Below are 25132 nucleotides of genomic sequence, written 5' to 3'. Positions count from 1 at the left end.
CAGTACAAATCTAGACATTGGTGGTAGGCAATGCAACAGTATTCATAATATATTTTAATGGGGAAAGTGAAGATTACTAAATAGCATTTATTGAATATTTTAAAGTTATAAACGGACATAAACAGAAATGGACCAGAGATAAATCTATTAAAATATTAACCAAGTAGTTTCCTTTTAGTGGATATTCCTTTTAGATAATGCTCATCATTTTCTTTGTCAGTTTCTCTATTTTCTAAATTGAACAGAAACAAAATAAATCTTTTTTAATGTAAGAAAATATTCTCAAGCCTATTTTAATTTGAAGGAAAGGCACTGAAATTTAAGAGCAGAAAGAACCATAGCTATGACCTACCTCAGCACAGAGTCCATTGGTGGAAGGAGGGCTGATTCAGGAATGGTGTCTCAGCTTGGATGCCACAGTATAAAGGGAGGTCAAGGTAGAGGAGGAAGCAGGACACTGACCACACAGAGCTTCCCCTATAATCATCCATCATCTTAGCAACCAGCTACACTGCCTCGGGCCTAAACCCTTCTACAGTTGCCTTAGTCTATGGATTTACCATTTTCCATGATGACCTTGTGAGTTTGTTGGCCAGTATTACCCCAGGTATAGGCGATGCACCACAGGGGCTATGAAATATTTTAGCCGATACACAAGTATGGTATTAAATAGCATTGAAACATACAGTATGAGAGTTAATCCCTGTATTAGTTTGTTATGGCTGCTGTAACAAGTTATCAGAAACTTAGTGGCTTAAAAATATAAGTTTATTCTCTTACAGTTTTGAAGATCAGAAATCTAAGATAAAGGTGTAGGGCTGCATTCTTTATGGAAACTTCTGGGAGAATTTGTTTCCTCCCCTTTTCCAGATTCCAGAGGCGGCCTGCATTCCTTGAGTCAGTGCATCACTCCAGATTCTTGTGGTTTCGTTGTTATATTTTCTGACTTTGACCTTCCTGCCTCCCTCTTAGGGGAAGACCCCTGTAATTACTTTGAGCCACTTCTCACCTCAAGTTTCTTAACTTCCATAACTTAGTCACATCTGCAAAGTCTCTTTTGTCATATAAGGGTTAGGGTTTGTTTCTTGAATTATGACATGAACAGCTTTGAAGGGCCATGGTACATTCCACCAAAGACTCACTGTCAAATTTCTTTTAGCCTGAGCGCAAGGAGAAAGCCGAACTCTGGTTTATGTCTTTGTTTCTAGCACTTGCCAATCTCCCTTTCAAATCAAGAGAACACGTTTAACAAAAAGAAGGCAGTTCTAAAACTCAGGGGCCTTGACTAGTCATGGCATCTAGGAATTTTATTATCAATTATCTGCTATTTATTGTTACAGTTTATATTTACCTTCAAGTTGGGGTAAATAGTACCTTTTCCTGCCATTTATAGTAGCTCCAAAAATGTTTTTTTTAAATATATATAAATAAACAAATTGAGTTTGAGACTTGTAAATAATCAGAATTGTAGGTGTCATGCAGACATGGCACAGGTGAGTGAGGAATGTGAATGACTACAGTTTGGGAGAACACCAATCTACTTACATTAGGGAAGAATGGGGAAGTTTAGGGATCATTCTGCTCCATGCTTAGCACTACATGAGGCTTGCCTTGAGAAATTTTCCTTTCTGTCTCTTGTTTGGTTCTGTATGCGGGTGAATCAGCAAGACAGGGAGAAAGATCTTCCTCCTTATTCATGAAGAATGCAAATCACCAGTGGAAAATCTGTGGGATACCATTGATTGGGGGATGTTTTCCTTGAGACTCCTTGACCAGGGAACATTTAGCAACATCAACAATGTGGAGGATGCTGGAGTAGACCTCACTGTTGATTATTCTTTTCCCCAAAGCCTCCTGAAGTTGAAAGCAAGCTTTAATGGAAAAGTGGGTGTATTGTAGTCAGGAACATGTCTTCATCAAGTCTAGGATTGTACTGTACACCCGTGCAGGAGCATCAAGGCCCCAGATGAAATCAACGTGGTTCCAATCTGGCAAAAACTGGAAGTACTGGAGATTCCTGATTTGGGGGAGTATCCTGGCCACATCCTTGATTGTTATAAGGACATCATTTCCACCAACCCAAATAGCAGTAGGCACTGTCATGGCAGTCAAGTCATACACTGGGGGACGACTCTATGGGGGAGAAAGAAAGAACATTCATGAGAGGAAGCTCCTCACAGAAACAACTGAATTCAAATAAGTAGAGACGCTACCAAATCAATATCTACCAAGTCCATTGTTCACTGAGGGAAATAGGAAGGAAACACGCAATGTTTCTTATCTTCAGGAGTTTGAAGAAACAAGGCAAGAAAACCAAACATTTGTATGCAAAATAGTGTATGTTATATGTTATAACACACTATAAAGACAATCAAAGTGAAGACAAAGAAGTTATTTCCAGTTGGAGGCTTCATATACAAAGAAGTCATTTGACCGATAGGAAGGAGAGTGGGAGGGCTTCCTATGAGGCGGGAAGAGCCTGTATGCCATGGTCAGGAATGGCAAGCTGTCCAGTGTATACCCAGAGAAGAAAATATTTGAAAGAACATTGTAGGATATAAGATTGGAGACAGTCTAAATACCAGGTGAGGGTATTTGGATATGTTTCAGAAGTTTTGGGGACAAAGCAGGTTCATTTCTCAGAGCTCTGTCTTAAGAGGGCTGCATGATCATGAGTTTGTGAAATGATTTGAAGAAAGGATAGTTCCTGAAAAAAAATCTAGTCAAGCAATATGGATGGTCCAAAGAAGGAGATAGTTAAAGTACTGGAGATGGCTAAATTCTCCAAGGAAGAGAGATACTAGTACAGAGAATCTTGTTAAGATCTTATTAGAATACTAGCTAAGAATCTTAGGGAAATGCTGACAGTTGGACAGTGGTGGGAAACAGAGAGTGGCCAGTGCAGAGAACAAAGAGAGCAAACAAAAAGGGAAAGAAAAAATCAGAGAGCATTGCATCACAAAGTTCAAGTTAGGAGAGTAAGTTGCAAGGAAACTATAGTGACTGTTTTTCATGAGGTATAGGAGCTCCTTTAAGAAAATAAAAGGAGTAAGAGTGAAGAAGGGATGAAAAGAGGTGAGGGTCAAGGGCACATGCAAGTGAACTTGGAAAATAAGAGGGTCTTCATTTTCTGAGAGAAAAGAAGACTAGAATCAAGGGGACAGAGACATTTTCAGGTGGTCAGAGGGAGGTTAAGAAATTGTATTCATGCAACAAATAAATATTAAGGGCCCCGTAAACGCCAGGTACTCTGCTAGGTGAGAAAACATTGGTGAACGAAAGAGAATGTAATTCCTACCCTTATGAGGCTTGTATGAGTTAATCCTCTTATTCTCGAAAAAGCATAGAGTAGGCACAGAGACTGTGCTGGAAACTTAAGAGGGCAAACTGATGAAATTAGAATGTAATAAAAATTGACTTCAAGTTGAAATGGAAATTTTGGACTGGAACCTGGATTCTTTGTCCACGAGAATCAAAGAATGAATCCATGATTAGAAAGTGGTATGGCAAAGGTGGAGATTTATTAAAGAACAAGTACAGACTCCCACATGGGGTGAGGGGAAGAGTCCCACAGAATGGACTCCCAAGTAGAGAGGGGGAAAGGGTTCCACTGAGTTCCTTTTCCCTATGGCTCACAAAGGCTGCAGATCCTGGTGCCTTGGTATCCCCTCTGATCGGCCACTGTTTCCTAGACTGATTACTATACTAACCCCTAAGCTCAAAGGTTGAATCTCACAAGGGACATGTGAAGACCCCCTCCCCCCATTCCTTTCTTCTTCTGCTTCTGGATGAAGGGCTTCCTTCTCTTTATTTTATAAATATAGCCCTTTTGCTGTTCCCAGCTCCCTCATTCTATGGAAATGTACCTGTTGAGCTTTTCAGCTGTCCTATTCTCTGGAAATATACCTTCTGCTGCTCTGCAGCCCTGTGCTTCCTCCATGGTCCCCTTCGGTTCCAAAATTCCTACAATTTCCTAAACCTGTCCTATTTACTCTTAAAACTCTTGTTTCAAAATGATCTAAAATCTCACACAAATAAAAGAGGATCAGCCTGGATAAATTATAATAAGGACATTTACACTATTTCATACTTATCATGTTGTATATTCAATCTTAAAATTTCATTTGCTGATTTTACCTTAATAAAACTGGAAGAAAAAAAAAAACTTGATTATAATGGTCTTTAACTGTGATATATTTTGTTCCATTTTCTTTTAAAAGTAAATAATATAACCTGGCTGGCATGACTCAGTGGTTGAACCTAAAAACCAGGAGGTCATGGTTAGATTCCTGAACAGGGCACATGCCCAGGTTGTAGGCCTGATCCCCAGTGGGGTGCATGCAAGAGGCAGCCAATCAATGATTCTCTCTCATAACTGATGTTTCTATCTCTCTCCCTCTCACTTCCTCTCTGAAATCAATAAAAATAGATATTTAAAAAAGTAAACAATATATAACCTGCTTAATAAAAATAATGGATGACAGCAGAAGTATGTAAAATCCAAAATAGAGCCTCTTTTACTCCATCATGTCCATTTACTTCACCCTTTCTTTCCTCCCCTCTCTGAGGATAATAACTTTAACATTTGTTAGGTAGGTTTTTTTTCCTGACCCTTTTTTAAGCATTTGTGAATATACATAGTTTGAGTAGTAGGAGAAAAGTTTTTGAGTAATGGAAATGTTCTATAGTATCTTGATTGTGTTGCGGTTACACAAATGAATATATTTTTCAAAGTTCATTGAATTACACGTGTACAATCAATGAATTTTACTGTATGTAAATAATACCATAATCAAGCAGATAAAAATAATAAAAATGTGCATAGCTCTTACTGTTATCTTAAAAGCTAGAAGAATTATTTCTCTAGCAATTCCATATATTATTGAGAAATAACTGGTCTGATCGACGGTTTTGATGCTTAGAAACAACCTAATTAATGTGGGTTTGCACTAGGAATGACTTTAAATATATGAGTCTTGGAAAACATTGGAAATTTTTAATTTAATGGGTTTAGTTCACACAGAAGCCCAGCCGATGACTTTGAGAAAAGAAATGATGGCAACAACATTGGTTAAAGCACAGGAGGGCCAAAGGAATCTATAAATTTGGATGTGTAAAATTGGAAGGAGAAAATGCCTTAAGACGTCTTCATGGTGGATAATACTCTTTTAATGTTCATGTTGTATCCAATTCTTGCTGTTAGTATCAAGAAATGTGTATTCATTTACTCTGTAAATTTGTGTAGATTTTTGTAAAAACAATTTTCACTTTTATGCAACCATTAAGATTATGTTAAAAAAAAACCCTCAGTAACATTGGTTATGTATTGCTATAACCATAAATAAAAGAAATACTAAAAGTTGTATAAAAGCAGTGATGCTGAAAAGACTAGAATGAATGCAACAAAATATTGATATATCTAGTTATCTCTGGGTGGAGTGATTATACATTATTTAATTCCCTTAGAATATGCTTCTTTTTTTCCTAGATTTTCACAATGAATACATATTACAATCACAAAACTTTCAAAAAGTTCTATCTATCCATGTGAATATCACCAATTGTCAGGCAGGATTCTTCTCACTTTCAAATAATTTATTTTTACAATGTCTCAAAACCACCCTTCTAGGGGCATTCTGAATAACTCACCTGATTGTAGTGACGCATGTTCTCAGCTTCACTTCCCCAATCATAAGCTCTGAATTCATCAGCTCTGTAAAGCTGAAATAAATGTGTGGGGTTTTTTAGTAATATAATATTCAGAATAAGAATCATTAATGTTAACAGCAAATCTTAGAAAAACACTGCATATTGGAAAGAAAATAAGGCTTCTAGACCAGTAGAAAGATGGAAATACATTTTTACTATGAAAAATGAGAGAGAAAGAGAGAGAGAGAGAGAGAGAGAGAGAGAGAGAGAGAGAGAGAGAGAAGAGGAGGGGAGGGGAGGGGAGGGGAGGGGAGGGGGGGGGAGGGGGGGGGGGGAGAGAGGGGGGGAGAAGAGAAGAGAAGAGAAGAGAAGAGAAGAGAAGAGAAGAGAAGAGAAGAGAAGAGAAGAGAAGAGAAGAGAAGAGAAGAGAAACAGATCTCCTATGGTTTGTAGGATAAGCTAATGGAAAACAAAAACTCATTAGGGAGAAGTCATATTTCTCTCTCTGGGGAAGGCTCAGATTCCTGAGATTTTCCCAGTTTACCTCTTGCTTTAGCTCAGGGCCTCTCTTATAAGCTCTGATTTAAGAAGGGAATTATTTATATTACCTACTTGTTCTGCACCATATTTTGTCATTTCTCTTAAAACCCAGGGAAATCAGACCAGTTAAGATGGTGACAAGGACAAAATGGAAGCCAGCTGGTAAAGTTCTTAGAGGAGGCCTGTTAACTCTTTCCCTTCACATATAATGAAAACAGGGATGGGGATGGTTTTTCATGACAGAGTCCCTACCTGCTTTATATGCAGGATGTTCTGTATTGATGATCCAGTGGGAGAGTGTGACATGTACACGTCCATCCGACTCTGAAGGGAAATAAACCACATGTTACACCAGGAATCGGCCACAGAAATAAGCTATGACTTCCAAACACAGAAAACAGTTCAGCTAAAACTTAGCAAACAAATACTGGGGGTTTTGAAAATATCCATGTGAATCGTCTAGATAAGTCTGAATTTTTGACAGACACTTGAACATGAGTGAACAGTGGACTGACCAGTGGCATGGGTTGCTTGATAGCAAACCTGAATCAGCTCTGAAACTGTAAGATAATTTAATTCCTTTGAAGTAGAAGAAGCAAGAATGGACGTCATGGAGGAAAGGTGCAAAGTGCAAGTGGAAGCAGTGGTAGGTACAAGTGCCTAGACACGCTATTGCAGATCAGTAGATCAAAAACACCTGGACTTCAGGATCTAACTCTGTTAATTATAATCTTTGTGACTTTGGGCAAGTTACTTAACATCTCTGAGTTTCTATATTGTCATCTATTAAATGAAGATAATGAAAATCATGCTACCAATTTGGTGGGCACTTGTGAAGATAAAATAAAATATTATAAAAGAAAAGCCAATAAACAATCATTTCTATATGCTCTGTACTTTGATTTTTATAAACATTATAGAGATGACATTATAGAGATACAATAGTAATCATAATTTTATACCTGAGAATATCATGAAACTAATCAAGGGAACTATTAAAAATCTTTACTTTTGAATAAGTAGGCTTTGAACAATGGTTCCTCATGGTTTTTGGTCTAATGCAACTTAGCTTCTTAACAAATAGGAGTAGGGTGGGTTAATAGACAAACGTTTAGGACTAGCTTTACTGTCACAGTCTCACTTGGCTGCCTTTGGAATATGACAGAGATAGCTATCCAACCACAATCCTCTGCAAATATTAACTCCTCCTCCTCCTTTTTTCCTTCTCCTCCTCCTCCTCTTCTTTTTTCTCCTCTTTTTCCTCTTCTTCCTCTTCCTCCTCCTCCTTTTCCTTCTCCTTCTTGAATTCTCAATAACAGGAAGCAAAGAGTTGATGAAACAGGACTGCTGCTTCTTCAGAGAAATGGGATTCCTTCTCCATTCCATTCTGTCTTTTAAGTTCTAAGTGATGAGTTTTATTGAGACCAGAGTGATCCAACATATGAGGGCACACACAAAATAAGTTCAATGCTTATATGTGCTTCACTTCTTTTTGAGAATTTTATTTTATTTTATTTTTATTAAATTTATTGAAGTGACATTGGGTAATAGGGTCAAATAGGTTTCAAACGTCCATTTCTATGATACATGACCTGTATGTTGCATTGTGTGCCCACTACCCAAAGTCAAATCTTCTGTCACCATCTATTTGATCCCCTTTACACCTTCACTACCCCTCCTTCCCCCTTCCCTAAGGTAACCATCATGCTGTTTGTTGTCTGTCTGTGTCTACGAGTTTCAGTTTTATTTAGGATTTTATTTTTAATGCACTATATTAATTGTAAAATCAAAGTCACTGTAGTAAGTGGTGGCTGATTATGAACATGTGAAACTACTACCTATTGAGGAACATTTACTTTTCCTAAACTTGATCAGGGATGGAAGGTTGAAGCCGCCTATTTATTCTTTTCCCCAGTCTTCACATTCATGGGCTATTGAATTCCTAATCTATACATAGCAAATCTTGGCATTTAAGGGCTTAGAATACCCTTTATTAATACCCTTAGACTACCTTTAACTAATACCCATTAATTTATGCAGAGTAATAGATACATCAAACTAAATCAAAGGAAAGCTGGAATTTCTCAAAACATTTAATGTTCCCATACCTTATACATACCATATTCAGATTGTTCCTGATTAACCCTGCCCATAAGTCCATTACTTCACGACATATCACCCGTAATATTTTATTGTTGCAGATTTTGACAAAAATTGTCTTCGCTGTCTTATCTGCTGTAAAGACACCTTTGGTACCAAACAATTTCTGTAAAAAAATATATATATATATATTTTTAAGAATTATTTCCAAACTTTTTAACATTCTCATCATCCCAGAAATAAGGATTCTTAGGATCAATTTGTATTTGCTGTTTCAGTCAAGGGGACCAAATTGTTCAGGCAAAGGAACTACTATACTTATGAATCCATCTGTACCCAGAGAAGATCACTGGACGTAATTTATAAGGAGATTGCAGTAAGGACCCTCAAACACAAATTTGCTTCTTCATGGTGAAGCTTTTCTGTATTCTCTCATTATAGTCTGTAAATCAGTAATTGACTTCATTTAAAAAAATATTTTTTAACTGATTTTTTTACAGAGAAGAAGAGAGAAGGATAGAGAGTTAGAAACATCAATGAGAGAGAAACATTGATCAGCTGTCTCCTGCACACCCCCTACTGGGGATGTGCCTGCAACCAAGGTACATTCCCCTGACGGGAATCAAATCCAGGACTTTTCAGTCCACAGGGCGACGCTCTATCCACTGAGCCAAACCGGTTTCAGTGGCTTCATTTTTAATATCTCATTAATTGGCAAGAAAGGCAGAATATTTCTCCTTAAGGATAAATATTGCCTTGAATAAGAAGGGAAAGTAGGATTTTCCCTATTACCCATGTGCATAATGTTTTTCTGGGAGCATCCCAGATTAGCTAGCTTTTATGCTGAAAAATAGAGCATCGTGTACCAAAGAGAGGGTGCCACTGGACAGAAAGGGGGGTGGCACATTAAAACGTCTAGGGCTTGGGAAAATAAGATTGGGAGGGGAATCTTTGATGAGAGGACTGGAGCTTCTCTGGGCAACAGATATTATCAAGTGGCAGGTGAGGTCAAGGAATGGAATGTACAGTGGCAGGAAACTTGACAGTAGGGGATATGAAACAGATAAACCAGGGACAGTATTTGCCTCAGATCCAATCTTTGTTGGCAAAGCAATAGATCTGCAAAATTGGTGGTAGATGTGTCTATCTCTGAATTTAACTAATTTGTCTGTTCAGTCTGTCCAAATGTAGGAAATATCCAACATTGATATCAATACACTTTGCAGTAGAATTATCAACCCACACAAAAGGGAAGTTACATCACTTGAGCTCAAGTAGATAATACAACCAAACTATTATCAAACCAATCATTAGGCCCTATGGAAATTCTTCCTTGTCTTAGCTCAACAAACAATGGTTTCCAGATCTATTACACCACCATAAACCAGGGCCTCCTCTCACATATGAATTATTGGGATACCCTAATTGGTCTTCTTGACTTCACTTTGACCAAAATTGATTTTATCCTTCACCCCAAATTCAAGGTGCTATCTTGGTAAAATACTGTGTTCATTGTGCCAATGACCTTTTCAAAGAGACAAAAAACAAATAGAAAAATAACTTAAATGGATAAAATTCCCAATTCCCAATTAGCAATCAAACTGCTTTTCCAATCCTTGGAAAATAACCAATAAATATTCGAAGAAATATTTGAGTTGTAAGACAATTAAGCTTTATAATCATAGTTTTAGTAAATTAGAACAAGTATGAGTTCTAATTTACTAATCCATATAAGAAGGATTATTTTATTCACATTTTACATCAAAGTCAGGATGTCAGTGACCGTATGAAACTAGAAAAATGTCTTTCATTTGGACATTGCAAGTTCGTTGATTTGCACAGTGGAACAAGAAAACATGAATGGACTTTACGTTGATCTAGCACTCAGCACAGCTACCGGCTCTGATATATAGTCAGGTCTGTTAATGATTGAGTATAATAACTTGTATATGACAGCTGTAGACAGTGTGGTACAGACTTGCACACACACAAATAAGCACCTGGTTGCAGATTCTGGTTTCCACAGATTTCATCTAAACTTCCTACTTTTATTTCATCACAGACTTTAAAATAATGAATATCTATGATCCAAAATGAGACCCTCAAATACATTTTGGTGAAATGGGGAGCCTACCTTGATTGAAGAACTTGGAAGTAGAAAAAAACTGGTAAAAATACCCTTGGTATATTTGAATGAGGCCACAGGACTCAAGGCAAAATTCATTTTGATTCTCCGAGCCACTTCAGGCATGGTGGAAAAGGCTGCAAACCCTGAGAGAACAGGAGATAAGACACTCTTGTAAAAATGAGGAATGCATACTGCCTCTATAAAGAAAAGGAGGGACTCTTGTCATTTTAATCCTTCTATTGCCTGATCTTTGGGAATGAATTGGGAGACTCTTCTGAGTTATTCTGCAAAGAGAATCTGCCTTTAGTCCTCTCTGCTCTCGTCTCCTTTTTTCTTTTCTTTTTCTTTTTCTTTTAATTCTGGACAGTTGTAACCGGGTTGTGGAAAGTGAGGTGTAAGCTTCTACTGGCAAGTGACTATGGACAACCTCACTTTCAAAGCCTGGAGGAACTGCTGTCAGTATTGTCATTCAGCCCCCAATGCTGAGGTGCTAGAATGAGTCCAGAGCTTCCAGAAGTAAAGAATCAGTTCTGGGAGGTGACTCACAAAGTAGGCCTTTCTGCAGTACCATCTAATTATTCCAGTTTTTCTTTCTCACAATGGAATGGAATTTCATTGCTCCCACTGCCTCAGGGATGCTTACCAACCCTCCAGAATTTGTTTTCTGCTTTCAAGAGAGAAGGGGGTTTCCCTCGGTCCACTGTGGTCCCAGGAAGAACCAGGTACCATTTGCTCTGGTCTTTAAGTAATAGCACGGCACCCATTGCTAGCTCTGTAAAGATGAGATCAGCACTACACAGAAGAAGCTCTGTGGAGTTTCTGTGTATTTTGATTTTCCAAGATGCCTTCTTGGCCACCCTCCACTGTGTGTGTGTGTGTGTGTGTGTGTGTGTGTATGGGTGTGTTTCCATAGCAGAAGCTTTTTTATTCCCCCCCTGATTCTTATTGAAACTGTCTTGGGCAAAAAAAAAAAGAAAAAGAAAAAGAAAAAAAAAAAAGAGCTGACTTTGTATCAGTTGATACAAAGACTCTGAAATAGGCATAATCTTCCCCCTTGAAGATTTCTGTAGGTTTTTTGTTGTTGGCCATACTGATTCGGGAGCCTTATTATCACTTAATTAGATTCCTGCTGCACAAAAATTCGTGCAAGAGTAGGCCTTCCTTCCCCCAGCTGCTGGCACAGGCTTCCCGCTGGCACCCAGCACCAGGGCTGCCTGCTGGCACCTGGGACTGGCTGTCTTAAAGGATGTTTGAATGATGTCCGAAAGACATCTGGTCTAATTAGCATATTACCCTTTTATTATTATAGATGAATTGGGGCCTTGGTAGCTAGGTGCCATGTAAACAGTGGGCCTTTCCCACAAAGTAAAAATTGCTCTGCCCAGTATGCAAATAGTACTCACTAAAAAATTATAGGCCCTGAATGCAATGCAGATCACTGATGATCAAAATTTCTGTTTTCTTTGAAGAGCACATGTTAAAGCATATCCTGTAAAAGTCCTACTCACTTTTCTAGACTCCACTCAACTCATTCCTGCTCCATCCAAAGCCTAAGTATCTCATGGGTGAAGTCTAACTGACGTGGTTTGAATCTGTGTTCTGCCTCTTACGTGCTAAGAGACCTCAAGCAATCCACTTAATTTCTTTGAATTTATGTTTCCTCTTTTGGGAGATAGAAATAATAATAGAAAGTTTTAAAAAGAGATATTTTGGGAAAGTTCTTAAACACAGGGTCCTAAACTCAGTAAATGCTCAATAAATGTTAGCTCTGAGAGTATAATTATTTACTTGTTAGTGGTAGTTGGGGGTAGTTGAAGCGAGTCTCCAATTAGTTCTTTGATACCCTTATATATGTCCTCTGATGCTCACTTCCTGTTCTAAGCTTGTAAGCTGCTGATCAATACAAAGCACTGATAAATATACATTTTCTGTTAATAATAATGGAGACTGCTGTAAGAATGTTTACTGTTTCTTGCACAGTTTCACCGATACTTAAATAGTTTTAACGTAACTTGATCTCTTAAAATAGAAAACTTCAGTGGAAGATCACTAGTAAATTCACATTTTTAACTATATTGATCCCTCTACATTTTTATTTGGAACTAGATTATTGATTCCTCCCCTACCCACCCCTTCACCCCCCCAAAAATAGGAAATGATTAAAAAGTATGTTTTCAAAGAGCAGGGCTTTGGACTTTTTTAAAAAAATTCTACATAGTTCTTACATTTAATTGATATTCTATATTATATTATACACTAGATAAGCCCACTTGCTTTGTTATAGTAAGCTTTCATTTTCCAACTCAAAAAATAGTCATATCTTTTTAATTTGTTCAAATATAAATATAAACTCCTCCCCTTTATTTATTTTTAAAAATCCCATGTGAGTTGTGAGGAAGGTATGATTATATTCTTCAGGGATTATTTTATGTGATTAGGCTTTACATTTTCAGCTCAGAGGGAGTCTAGAAACTTATTCTTTGGATACTTCTTTGGATTTGGGGTACATGTTATACTGGGAAATTATATCACCATTACAAATGTGTAATTATGATCAGAAATGAAGGGAATATTTGGCCTACAAACAGTATCTGAAATCCAGGTTTATAGTCACTTATGGCACTGGAATTACGTGCTAAGAACAGGACAGGGAATGAAGAATGTTATTAATGGCAGTAACTGTTCCAGTTTAAAGATGAACTCTTACAAGACTTTGACCCTTGTAAAACACTGACCTTCGCAAACATACCTATTGTAGTGCCAAGTGAATGTCCAACATAATACAACTTCTCTTGCCCAGTTTTATTTACAATGAAGTCTATTATGCTCGGGAGATCATATTTGGCCATTTCATCAAAACTGCAAAATAAAATGGTCTTATCAATACTCCCAACTAAGTTTGAAATTTGGAGCATTTGATCACATTTTTTTACACTTAGTTGGTGTATATTTCATTATTGATCCAGTTACACGCAGGCTATTGTAATTTTAGTTCACTGCATTCACAGGGATTACTTTTGAATAACAGGAATGATTTCAAGACTTGTGTATAGTATCTGAAGTTCAGTCTTATCATTTCTCCTCTTCACTCCCTTCTATTGTGTTTGCTTCACTTCCCTTCCCTCCATCCCCCAATCTAGTTCTCCTGCCACTCCTTTAGACTCCCTCAGGGAAATTAAGACTCTCAGGGCTATTTGAATGCCCCTATTAGAAACAGAACTGGTTGTAAATCATAATTCTAGCATGTAGTAGCTTTTGATCAGTTACTTAGATTCTCTAAACTTGAGTTTTCTTATCTGTGGAATGAACATGATAGCACCTGTTTTAAGGAAGTCATAAGGGTTGGATAGTATTAAGGAAATGACTCTGGCTGCAATTAGTTGTTGCTGTTATTAACATTTCTGTCAATATAAATGAATATATATATTCAATATATACTAACATCTTACAGTACCAGTTCAGCTAGTATTGATACAGGAGAACAATTAGTACATAACATTTAGTTGAGTCAGGTACTCTATAATTTAGAGGACTATTTTAATAAACAACATGTGAGGAAAAATATAGATTGATACTGGGAGTTGTGATACCTTACAGTAAACAAGATCCTAGCTCCTAGCTAAGGACCAGTGACACAAAATATTTCCCAATGTTCGCCACACTGCTTGAAAGCTCTGACTCTAACAAGTTATTTTATTCTTTCTTTCTTCTCAACCTGCCAGTGGATTCTGAATATTTCATAACTTTGCATGTGACAGTGAGCTTACCCATGAAGGAAAGCCTATGGTGGGCACCAGCTTGTCTTCTGGTGACCCCAGAAACACTTTTACTAAAAGAAACACGCATCATATCAAAAGATTTTTTTCCATTCCCCTTAACAAAGTTTTAAAGATCTCAAATTAGAATATTATAAAATAGTATTCTAGCCTGGCCTGCACAGCTCAGTGGTTGAACATCAACCTATGAACCTGGGGGTTATAGTTCATTTCCTGGTAGTCAGGACACATGCCTGGGTTGTGGACAGAAGGCAGTCAATCAATGATTCTCTGTCATCATTGACTTTCTCTCTTTCCCTCTCTCTCTCCCTTCCTCTCAGAAATATATTTAAAAACAAAACAAAACAAATAACAGTATTCTATAAAATTCAACCATGGTTTCTCTAAAAAAAAATCAAAAAAAATCTAGTACTGATACACATCATTGTAAAACTGATTGGCTGTCCAAGAGAAAGAACTTGTATTAGCAGCACTAGAATGAATAGAAGATTTGTGAGGGCAGGGACATTGTTCCCTTTTAAATGCTCAGAGCCTAGAATAGTTTAAATAAATAAATAAATAGTGCCTAAATAAATATGGATTGACTGCATAAATGGTCATAAGAATTCCTGTGCTTCCTTTTGGGACATACTTTTACTGTATAGCATTGGATATTACAATAATCTTATTAAAATGATATAATTTGACTACAGAAGAACCAGTGGAAATTAAAGCTTCTTGCTGCTTCTGACTTTTGAGATGTTAGTAGGAACTATAAGGAACTGTGATTTCAAAGATTATTATTAATATTATTCATACTATTATATTCAAAATTGTCTCAAACTGGACACAGTTTACCTAAAGGCCCAGTATTCTTCTTTAGTCAGTGGCAGTGTTTTGTGTTTTCTTGACCAAAGGTTCCCCCGACTGTTCCCCAGCCAGACATCGTAACCTGAGTCTGCGAGAATGAATCCAAGGCTTCCATTGGCATAATTCTTAAGCCAGCAGGAATTATCTATAAACAGGGCATGCTGTAAGTACACTACTGGCCGGGGACCTGAAGTGAGGGAGGGAAAGAGAGAGAACAGTGATAGGTAGATAATGATAAAATAATTTATGATATATAGAGCATCTCAGGAACATGATAGAAATGTGCGTACATACATACACACACACCACCACCACCACCACCACCACCACCACCACCAGAAAAAGAAAATAAAAAAACCAACCCTAAAACACCATCCACTTTTCCCCTGTCATTAGTGTAGAACTTTATGATCACAAAGCAAATTTCTTGAGCAAATACTTTGTACCTGGTGTTATGGCCATTGACTGAAATGCACGAGCATATTAAATTCTTACAATAACTTTATAAATTAGTTATTATTTTGAGGCTCCTCATTGCACAGGTGTGGAAACTAAGACTTCAGATAAGTAACTTCCCCAAGGGTAACCAGGCTAACAAGGTACTGAGTCAGGACTCAAACTGGGTTTTATTTCATGCCAAAGCATGTGCTTGTAACTGCTATGCTCTATGATTTTGTATTTACATATCTTCTGGGTGTGGCTTACAGTGACCTGGAAGTGATCACATTTAATGGAGTCCTATGCCTCTTCCAGTCCTTCCTTTAGGGAGAGAGAGGGGGTGAGTGTAAATGGACAATCACTAATTTCTCACCAAGCTTCTAACCAAACACCCAGCCTCCACCCACGGGAGAACATTTGAAAATTATAATAGTAAAATAAACTCAACCCCCTCTCTGCCAACTCTCAAATTCCAAGCGTATAGAGTATTCATTGGGGAAAATGAGAAGGACCAGGATGACATGTTTCCAAAGGCCTATAATTTAATGATTAATAGTATTGACCTCATAGGTTTGCTAGGAACAATATGCCCGATAAATGACGTTTAATTCCAAATCTTCTCAAATCCTCCCTCCTGAAGCAAAACCTTTCCTTGAAAAAGTTTTCTCCTTTTGTATTTCATAGTCCCCTTTTCCCCACTCCTGAGGGAGATTTGGTTGACAGATTTAGCCCCAAACAAACAGAAGTGATAAAAAGACCTGGGGACCCTATTAGATTTGAATAAAACAAAAAATAATTTTTTCATCTGAGTTCTATATACTCAAGTGAGACATCTATGTTTATTGTTTATGAAATTCAACTTTAGATGTCTCATGTTTTGTCAGGTAATCCCACTCACATCACCTCCCTCCCCCCTCCTACTTATAAAAAACTCTTGAATTACAAATTTCTTTCTGAGAGGGAGAAAGTGTCGAACAACATGATTATGGCTACTCTGAATGTGTATGGTGGGAGAGATGATGCAGAGAGGTCACTGAGACTTTGCTTGCTCTCCTCTCTCCCTCTTCAGAGGTTTTGCAGTTCTAATTCTCCCTCTGCTTGTGGCCAGCTTGAACGAGGCCATATTAACACCCTATTCTTCCATTCCACAAACTATAGGTCTCTTAGATCCAGAGCATGTGTGAGTGTTAAAGTTTTTTTTCCTGGAAGAAGTTTCAGAAATGCCAATCATTTAAGTTGAACTTTTATCATGAAGAGGGTGGTCTATTAATTTTAGTGAGGGCCAGAGATACTCTTTTGGGACACCCCACAACCAACTTTATACAACCCAGTGAATCCCTTTCCAACAGTGAGGAAATCCACTTTCTTGGAATATAGAAGTTTATCACCTGGAAAATCAGTAATGAGCTTATAAAATGTAGGCTCCACTTTTGCCTTTACACCCTAACAAGCAAGCCTAGTTGCTGCCAACAAGCTCAGTCTTGCCTTTTGTATTTTTAGGTTCTTGGCAGTCTTCCGAGAATTAGAAAAGAATGAGACTCCCTGCTAACCATTTAAAGACTAATGCAAAATTCAAAAAATGTTTGATATATGTATCAGTCACTCTCTTAAAGAAAAGCCAGCACTGAATTTTAGTCATATCCAATCCTTATCGGGAGAGGCACAACTCATACCTGCACTCCTAGTGTCTCTTCGCCCGTGAGGAATTCTGTTGATGCTAAGGATGTACCCATCTTGAGTGACAACCTCATACTCTTCACTGGGGTATCCATTATAGGTGATGACTTCACTCTGGCCAGTGAAAACACGGGCATTAGCTAAACATGTTCTAGAATGGGTATCAAAAGAAACTAGAACAAAGTATCTGTTGTAAACTTATCAGGGTGAGTTATCTGTAATCTATAGCCCCAGGTAACTGTAAAATTAATTTATTAAATAAAGTTTTGATAAAAAATAAGTAGAATATTTTTATATAGAAATATATAATAGAAAATGTCTACTATTGACATTTCTTTAGTGGAGAGAGATAATATTTAGCATTGACACATTCTTTTGACAAACAATATTCTCAAGTCAATTGTCTTTGAGATCCTTCTTGGTTTAAAGATAATAAGATCATAGCCCAATAGAGGGCAGTTATAAATATTATCCAGATTGCTTAAAATATAAATCCTTAATACTATTAAAAATATAAGTTGTCTGAAAAAATATAGTTCTGCTTTGCATGACCAGGAAGTATTATTTATTCAGCCAAAAGAGCTTGACTTTTGGAAAAATGTTAAAAATCACCTGTTTTAGCCCTAGCTGGTCTGGCTTAGTGTATAGAATATTGGCCTATGGACTGAAGGGTCCTGGGTTCAATTCCAGTCAAGGGCACCTGCCTGGGTTGCAGGCTTGGTCCCAAGTAGGGGGCATGAAGGAGGAGGCAATGGATCAATGATTTGCTCTCATCATTGATGTTTCTCTCTCTCTCTCTTTCTCTCTCTCTCTCTCCCTTTCTCTCTGAAATTAATAAAAAAAATATTTTTAAAAATAGCTTGTTTTATCTGTTTTCTTATCAGAGATTTTCAGCTCTAGCAGGACTTTTAATAATTTCATAACCTATTATCTGCTTTATTTGGCATTCTTTGGAATTTTCCATGACTTACAGTATTCATCCACACTTCAGGATTTGCTTCATTTTCCAAATTAAAGAGTTTATCAGCAATTAAAGTTCCACAAATCAAACAGGTTGTTGTTAAAAACAGCCACATCATTGGAATGCCTGATATAAAACATTTAATAATTACAGATTAATTTTATACATCAGAGCTGATTAATAAAATGAAAATAGTATCCTAAGAAAAATGTGACTAACATCCTGAGAAAGTTGAGAAGTGTTGAAGAGAAAAAGTACAGTGGCTAACTCTGAGCATTATTAAACTATTTTTTCATACAAAACTACCTTGAATAGCCCACTTCTGAAAATACAATGAATTTAGTATAGTATGAAAACTTATTTTTATCTCTTATTTTAATGAAAAATTTTTCAATTATTTTAAGTCTTTGTTCACCTGCGATTTGCCAGAACACATAGAGACTCGGAGGACATATTTCCACACCCTGGCAAAGCTAAAAGTGGAGATAACCTATAGTCTAGCTCAGCACTTCACAAAGCAAACAAGAACTAAAGCCCCAACCGAACAAACAAGCTGGCAAGTAAGTTTCTACTGGTGTGACTATTTCTCTTGTGGACACCCAATGGCAAGCTTTAATGTGCAATTTATCCTCTTGGCATTGCTTAAATCATATCTTTTCAAAGTAGGACAACATCATTTCAGTGTAAACACTCATTATATGAGAGCTTCAAGGGCTTGAGATTGAAGTCCAGTCTCACAACACACAAGATTCCTAACCCTAGGCAAGTTATTTTGAGTGGATTTATCTCTTGGTTTCCTGGTTGATAGAGTGAAGATAATAATGATTATAAGGAAGATTACAGGGTTAGAGAAAGGATTATAAAACACTAAGCACAGTGTAAGCTCTTTCACCACTTAATGTAAGAATGAATGAGAGAGAAATAGCAGAGAGCCATGGTTATAACAAATTAATGACCGACTTTTAGAAATTCAGAATTTACTTTTGAAATTAAATAACTTTTCATACACTTGCTATCTGGTTCAGACAATTTTATATCTGTAAATGGTATATAATTTAAAACATTTCTGAAATGAAGAATAGTCAATATCTATTCTATTGAATGTTTGGCCTCTGCAAGGCACTGTTCTAATTACTTCTAATTTGTTATTTAAACCTTAAAGAAATTCCATAAGGTAGCTACTGTTATTATCTTTACTTTATCAATGAAAAAAAAACAAAGGCTGAAAGAAATTTAAGATCTCTGCCCAACCTCACAGGGCCAACCGGTGACAGAAGTACGACAAGAACGCAGGCAGCCTCCCTGAAGAGCCCTTATAAAACCTGATTTTCAAGCTAACTGCCTCCTGGTTGTGATAAATCTTGATTTTACCTGCTCCTGAGGCCTCCTATGGATTAGGAACTTCTGATCTTCAGCATGTAACATCAGGCTGAAGAATGAGATATGATTGCAGTGATAGTTAGAAGCCAGACAGATGAGAGGCAGGAAACCCAGGGTAAATGGGGAAACTTTGGACTATGATACACACCCAGGGCGTCTTCCCAACTCACCAAATGCCACAATGCACTTGTGGATTGGGAAATAATGGTCTATATTATGCCAAATAACCAGTTTGACTGAATCCTCATGTTTCCATTGAGTGTCTATCGCTGTTGGGAGGGTTCAGCAACATTTTGAAAACAATGAGTCAAATGTATGGGGAAGTAAAATGTATTCAGGATCCTAGTGCATAAAATCAGACATAATAATAACTACCTTCTCAACCCCACAACATTACTGTGAGGATCAAATGACTCAATGTATAGTTGACCCGTGAACAACATGGGTTTGAATTGGGTGGATCCACCTATATGTGGATATTTTTCAATAAATATTGTATAATAAATGCATTTTCTTTCTTTATAACATTTTCTTTTATCTAGCTTACTTTATAGTAAAAATATATTATGTAATGCCTCTAATGTTCAAACTATGTACTAATGTTACCGGTAAGGCTTTCTGTCATCAGTAGGCTATTAGTAGTTAAGTTTTTGGGGAGTCAAGTGGTAGATTTTTGAATAGGTAAGGGTTCATCACCCCTAACTCCCTTGTTGTTCAAGGGTCAACTGTATGTGACAGTACTAGTGTCAACCATCTAGTGCAGCGATTTTCAACTTATATACCTCAAGAATTTTTAAAATACACAATACCTCACTAGTCAGTCAGAACACTGACCTCACTTTTCTCACATTGTCAAATTAAAAAAAGACAACAGCCATGTATACAACAATAGCCATCTGCTATGAATGCCCTATCTTGAACCATAAATATTTAAGTCATATAACAGAGTTGCATCTTATTGGTCACGTCACATAATAAGATTGTCTTTGATTGGTTAATTCTTGGTACTAGAGATCCATATAGTATACATGCATAGGCACCTGATTTTTTAGTCACTTTGAAGCAGAAAGAGCAGGTTATTACTAGTACATTTTTTGTAAATAAATAAAAATTATACTTATTTTTTTTGTCAGATTGGTAAAAATATATTTCTGGCTGTGTTGCAGAATTTTAGTAATTAGTTTATGAGTGCCATGAGATGAAAAAGTTGAAATAGCTGATCTAGTGTACAGGGATGGGATTGATTGTACCTGAACCAACAAGGTAAGGCCATCCTGACTCTCAACTCTTGAGTCTAGGAAAAGTTTGGAACTAGCAGTGTGGCGGAGAAAACAAACCCAGATTGCTAAAGGGATTCAACCTGTTGCCAACATTGGCAGTGACCATTGTGGGAGCTAACTTACAAACCAGTTAGACTCTGCCTTAAACAGATAGAGTTGGGGACCTGAGGAGAATAAAGACAAATGAACTTTATGCCCCACCTGAAATATTAGATAATGAAGGGGTATGTGATTTAATTTTTTACTTCACTTTGCATGTCTGTAGAGTCCACACAATCACTAAACATTGTTCATTTTCCAACAGGAAGAAGGCTTAAGTTGCTACTGAGCATGACATAGGAGTTTTAATTTTATTAGTTTGGACTCATTCTCAAATACTTTCAAAAACAAAGATATTATTAATATTTGTCCAAACCCTAAGATATGTTCCATTATGTAAGAAATTTTATGCCATTTAAACAAATGTGGTATGAAAGATTATGGACTAAGTGGGAAGATTATTTACCAGCCATATTCAGTATTTGATGAAAGACTTAACCATGTTTTGCCATTGTGGACAATAAAATGGCAGAAATGGGTAGACTTGTCTGGAATCTCTCATGGGTTATGACTCTAAAATGACCCTTTCCAACGAAACTTCAATGGATTCTTTGGATAGTTCTAGGAAGCACATTATCATTATCATTATTATTATTATTAATGTTGATTTGTTGCTATGACTTTATGTGGAAATAGCATGAACATAGTTAAACTGCTCAGGTTTTTACAAATTGTAGATCAGCTTAAATCTCAGAAGAATTTCAACACTATTGCCTCCTTATATTCCTTCCTCAACTCTGAAGATTATCTGAGGATTATTTAAATAATCTGGAGAATTCTTCCAATTCTTTTATTTGACAGATATAAGGCCTTATAAAATAAATAAAGCTAATTTTCCCACAATATTTTCATCATTCTTACAAAGTAAGCTTGCTACTTTTTTAGTAATTATTTAAGATATTGAAATGAATTAAAATAAAATAAATTGAAACTTCTTCCTTGGCTCTGTGAAATATTAAATGATGGCTCCTACGCTCTAGAAGCTCAAATTCCCCAGGTTTTTTTCTTGTGTGTGTTTGTGTGGTTTGTTTGTTTGTTTGGTTTGTTTTTGTTATTTGTTTTTCATAAAGCTAAATGGTATTAGAGCAGGAAAGGAATGTTGGCCAAAATGTAGATTAAGGGGCAGCCTTTCAGAAGTCCTATGGTATTGAATATTTCTGATATCTTGACCCAAGGATCATATTACAGCCTCAGCAATTGTTTAATGATGGCTGCCCATTTAATTAGTAAGGTTGCTGAAAATACATGATTGAATGTAGTTCCTTAAAGTTGGTATCTATCTGGGAAAATAGTTTTTATTTTCCTTCCAATGTTCTAATTCAAAATATATTTGTTATTAAGTATTATCTTTTTGTTTGTTTGTTTGCTTCTTTTCCCCCAAAGACTGCCTTTTATTAACACATGATTGTTTCAAAGGGGGCATAATTTTCCCTTGCACACAACAAAGTTTTTTTAAAAAAAATTAAGCATAACCAACAAAATAGAAACTAATTATTTGGAAAAAAGAATAATTTGAAAACTTACAAATTGAGACAAATTTTGCCTTGGAGGAAAAGACTGTATGAACAGGACCACAGAATTTGTTGCCAGCTAACAAGACAATTTACCTAATTCTTCATGCATCCTAAAATTCAAACAGGGATGCAATAAAGCCATAAGTGTGTGTGTGTGTGTGTGTGTATGTAAAATGATTGATTAGCACATTTTGGCATTAGGAAAAGCACTTAAGATTATATTTCAAATTTTTATTTCTTTACCCATTAAGCAAAGTTGTCGATGTTCATGATATCTATAAGAAACAGTCTTGTTTTTTAGATAACCTGTTGGAGTGGAGCATGTTCTCTTAGGGTTGGTATCAATGCATCTCAGTTTCAGCTCCACTATACTAGCCCCATCTTCAAACACAATACAGCTAGGATAAAGAAGTAGAAGAGAGAAATGACAAATAAAAATTTCTATCCATTATAAATGAGTGAAATATCGAAGCTTTTTTAAAAGAGGCCGTAATAAACTCATTGAATATGTATCCACCCCAAACCAAAATGCTCAAAAGAAAGATCACTTACATTTAAAGAGAAGTTATTGCCAAGAGTGCTGGTGATTGCTTGTGATGACATCCACAACCCGGAGTGGCAGGATCAGGACATGACCAGTGGAAAAGGTCAAAGGTTTGTGAGAATGAAGAGGAGAGACCATACCATCCAATGGGAGGAAACTGATACCATCCATTCCTCCAAGCCGGGTTTACCTGCCTAACAGCTTACTTAATGGGTGGATTGGTATTTGCTTGCGCTCGTTTTGTATTTGAATTCCTGTAAGAGGTATATCCAAATAGAGATTCTTTTTTGAAAAACCACACGCAGAACACAGCCAGAAATTCATGTTGGATCTAATGTGAGATACAGTCTTATCAATTTGCAAAGGTCAGTACTGGTGACTGGAATGTGTAAAGAGGTAACATTGTCTGTTTTGATATATGCTCCTGTTTCTTTCCAGAGTTAATTGTCTGCATTGTTAAGCTACTGTTAAATCGCCTTCAAATCTTCCCAGCATGCCTGAAAATGGGTAGATGGCTTTTTTCTATTATAGTATCACATTATCTTGATTTTATCTCTCTCTTTATCAATATTAAAACTGTTTGCTGAGTGAATTAATAAACAAATGAATGAACAACTCTAAAATAGAGTAATTGCTTAATTGCTGAAGAATAGTAATAATGTTTGTTACCAGCTTGGTCATAAATTCTAATGGACATTTGCTCTTCTGTATGTTTCAAAGGACATTTCTTAACACTTTTTTATAGTAAATTTAATAGAGAAAAGTAATCTCATAGGAAAAATCAATCTTATTTTGTTTTTGTATTTCATTGGAATAGGCCTACCATTATTCTTACATTGCATTGTACAATAATACAATACCAAAAATTACTACTTAATAATTGTTTTTCCACTGTTCAGCCTTCTAATTATCTTCAAACTTGACTACTATGGCACAACCTGATCTTCTATACACTCTATATTCTCTTATTTCTTCATACATTAAAACAAAATTTATAAATGAAAAATTATTCAAGTTTTTCTATTAAAAAAAAAACCCACAAATTTCTTAGGCAATAATAACCTTCCTCTTGATTCTCTATATCAGTTCTGTCCAATAAAAATGTAATGTAAACTACATATATAATTTACTTAATGCCACATTTTAAAAAGTATAAACAAGTAAAATCAATTTTTATTATATTTCACTTAAACTAATAAATTCAAATGCAAATGCTATCATTTCAACATATAATCAGTACTATTATTGTTAGAATTTTCTTTTTTTGTACTAAGTCTTTAAAATGGGTTGATTATATACTTACAGCATATTCATTAGGACTAATCACATTGTAAGTGCTTGATTGCTACATTTGACTAATGGCTATACTATCAGTCTTATGCTTGATTTTTTCCCCTAAAACCTTTCTTCAACCAAATTCTTTATTTCTTCATATAGTACTCACCTCAAAGACATACTTTATGTCATACATTTGACATGAATTAAATATCTCTGCCTACCAAACTTCCTACTACCTGAATCATCAAACATGTCTTTGAAAGTGCTTAGTCTCTGTTCCTCAGTTGAGCTCGCTGTATATCTACCTAGCAAAAAACACAGGGGTACAACTATTTAGCTACAATCCTTTAACAAAAGCACAGTATCCATCAATGCTCTCAAGGTCAGCAAATCTAGAAGAAAAGCTTATTATATTGATTCTACTCCAACAACAAATGCCAACTGTCATTTAAAAGTTTTCCTTAATGATTTAAAATTTTCCGATAGAGAAAAATGTCACCAAAATGATTATGTTAGCATTTAAAATAATTTACAAGTTTGACAGCTTCCTGGATCTAAGTACTGGTTGAATAAGCAACAATGGTTACCTACGTGTTGTATAATTAACATAGCGACTTTTTTGAGACCTGGGTATCAGTACAAATTCGTCACTTGTCTCTAAGAGGACTGAGTCCTTAAGGTAGAACTGAGAAAACATCCAGGGCTGGCTTTGTGGTTCCAAATCACCTAAACTGCCTTCGTCTCTAGCTGGACCACAGCAACCTTTGAACTAGATTTCCTGTACCCATCTCATTTATTCTCAACAAGGCACATATTATTATTGTTTTTAATCACATATCTGACCTAATTCAGTTTTAAGCACTCTTGAGACAAACTCTTTAACGGTTTTGCATTCAAAATGCTGTGAGTGGTTAGGGAG

The 25132-nt window shown here is 36.3% G+C and overlaps 1 protein-coding gene across 5 annotated transcripts; it reads right to left on the bottom strand.

Annotated features, from left to right (window-relative positions):
* Positions 1–750: 750 nt before the first annotated feature.
* LIPN (lipase family member N) lies at positions 751–23709 on the bottom strand. 5 transcript variants are annotated; one of them, XM_036438495.2, is made up of 11 exons: positions 22944–23709; positions 22698–22789; positions 19490–19547; positions 17154–17271; positions 15031–15229; positions 13167–13276; positions 10424–10560; positions 8309–8455; positions 6442–6513; positions 5650–5721; positions 751–2133 (listed from the first exon to the last, which is right to left on the bottom strand). In XM_036438495.2, the coding sequence occupies exons 2-11, from the start codon at positions 22712–22714 to the stop codon at positions 1900–1902; spliced, it is 1164 nt and encodes a 387-aa protein (XP_036294388.1). In that variant the 5' UTR covers positions 22715–22789; positions 22944–23709; the 3' UTR covers positions 751–1899. The 5 variants fall into 5 exon arrangements, with proteins under 5 accessions (XP_036294388.1, XP_045437840.1, XP_045437841.1 ...); XM_045581884.1 differs by lacking the exon at positions 22944–23709 and adding an exon at positions 18129–18244 and having other exon boundaries at positions 22698–22779; XM_045581885.1 differs by lacking the exon at positions 22944–23709 and adding an exon at positions 18129–18247 and having other exon boundaries at positions 22698–22747.
* Positions 23710–25132: the final 1423 nt, after the last annotated feature.

This window comes from Pipistrellus kuhlii, unplaced genomic scaffold (assembly GCF_014108245.1).
Source record: "Pipistrellus kuhlii isolate mPipKuh1 unplaced genomic scaffold, mPipKuh1.p scaffold_m20_p_15, whole genome shotgun sequence".
NCBI classification, from domain to species: Eukaryota; Metazoa; Chordata; class Mammalia; order Chiroptera; family Vespertilionidae; genus Pipistrellus; species Pipistrellus kuhlii.
The sequence above is the reverse complement of the archived record's forward strand: the minus strand, read 5'-3'. Positions and strand labels throughout refer to the sequence as shown.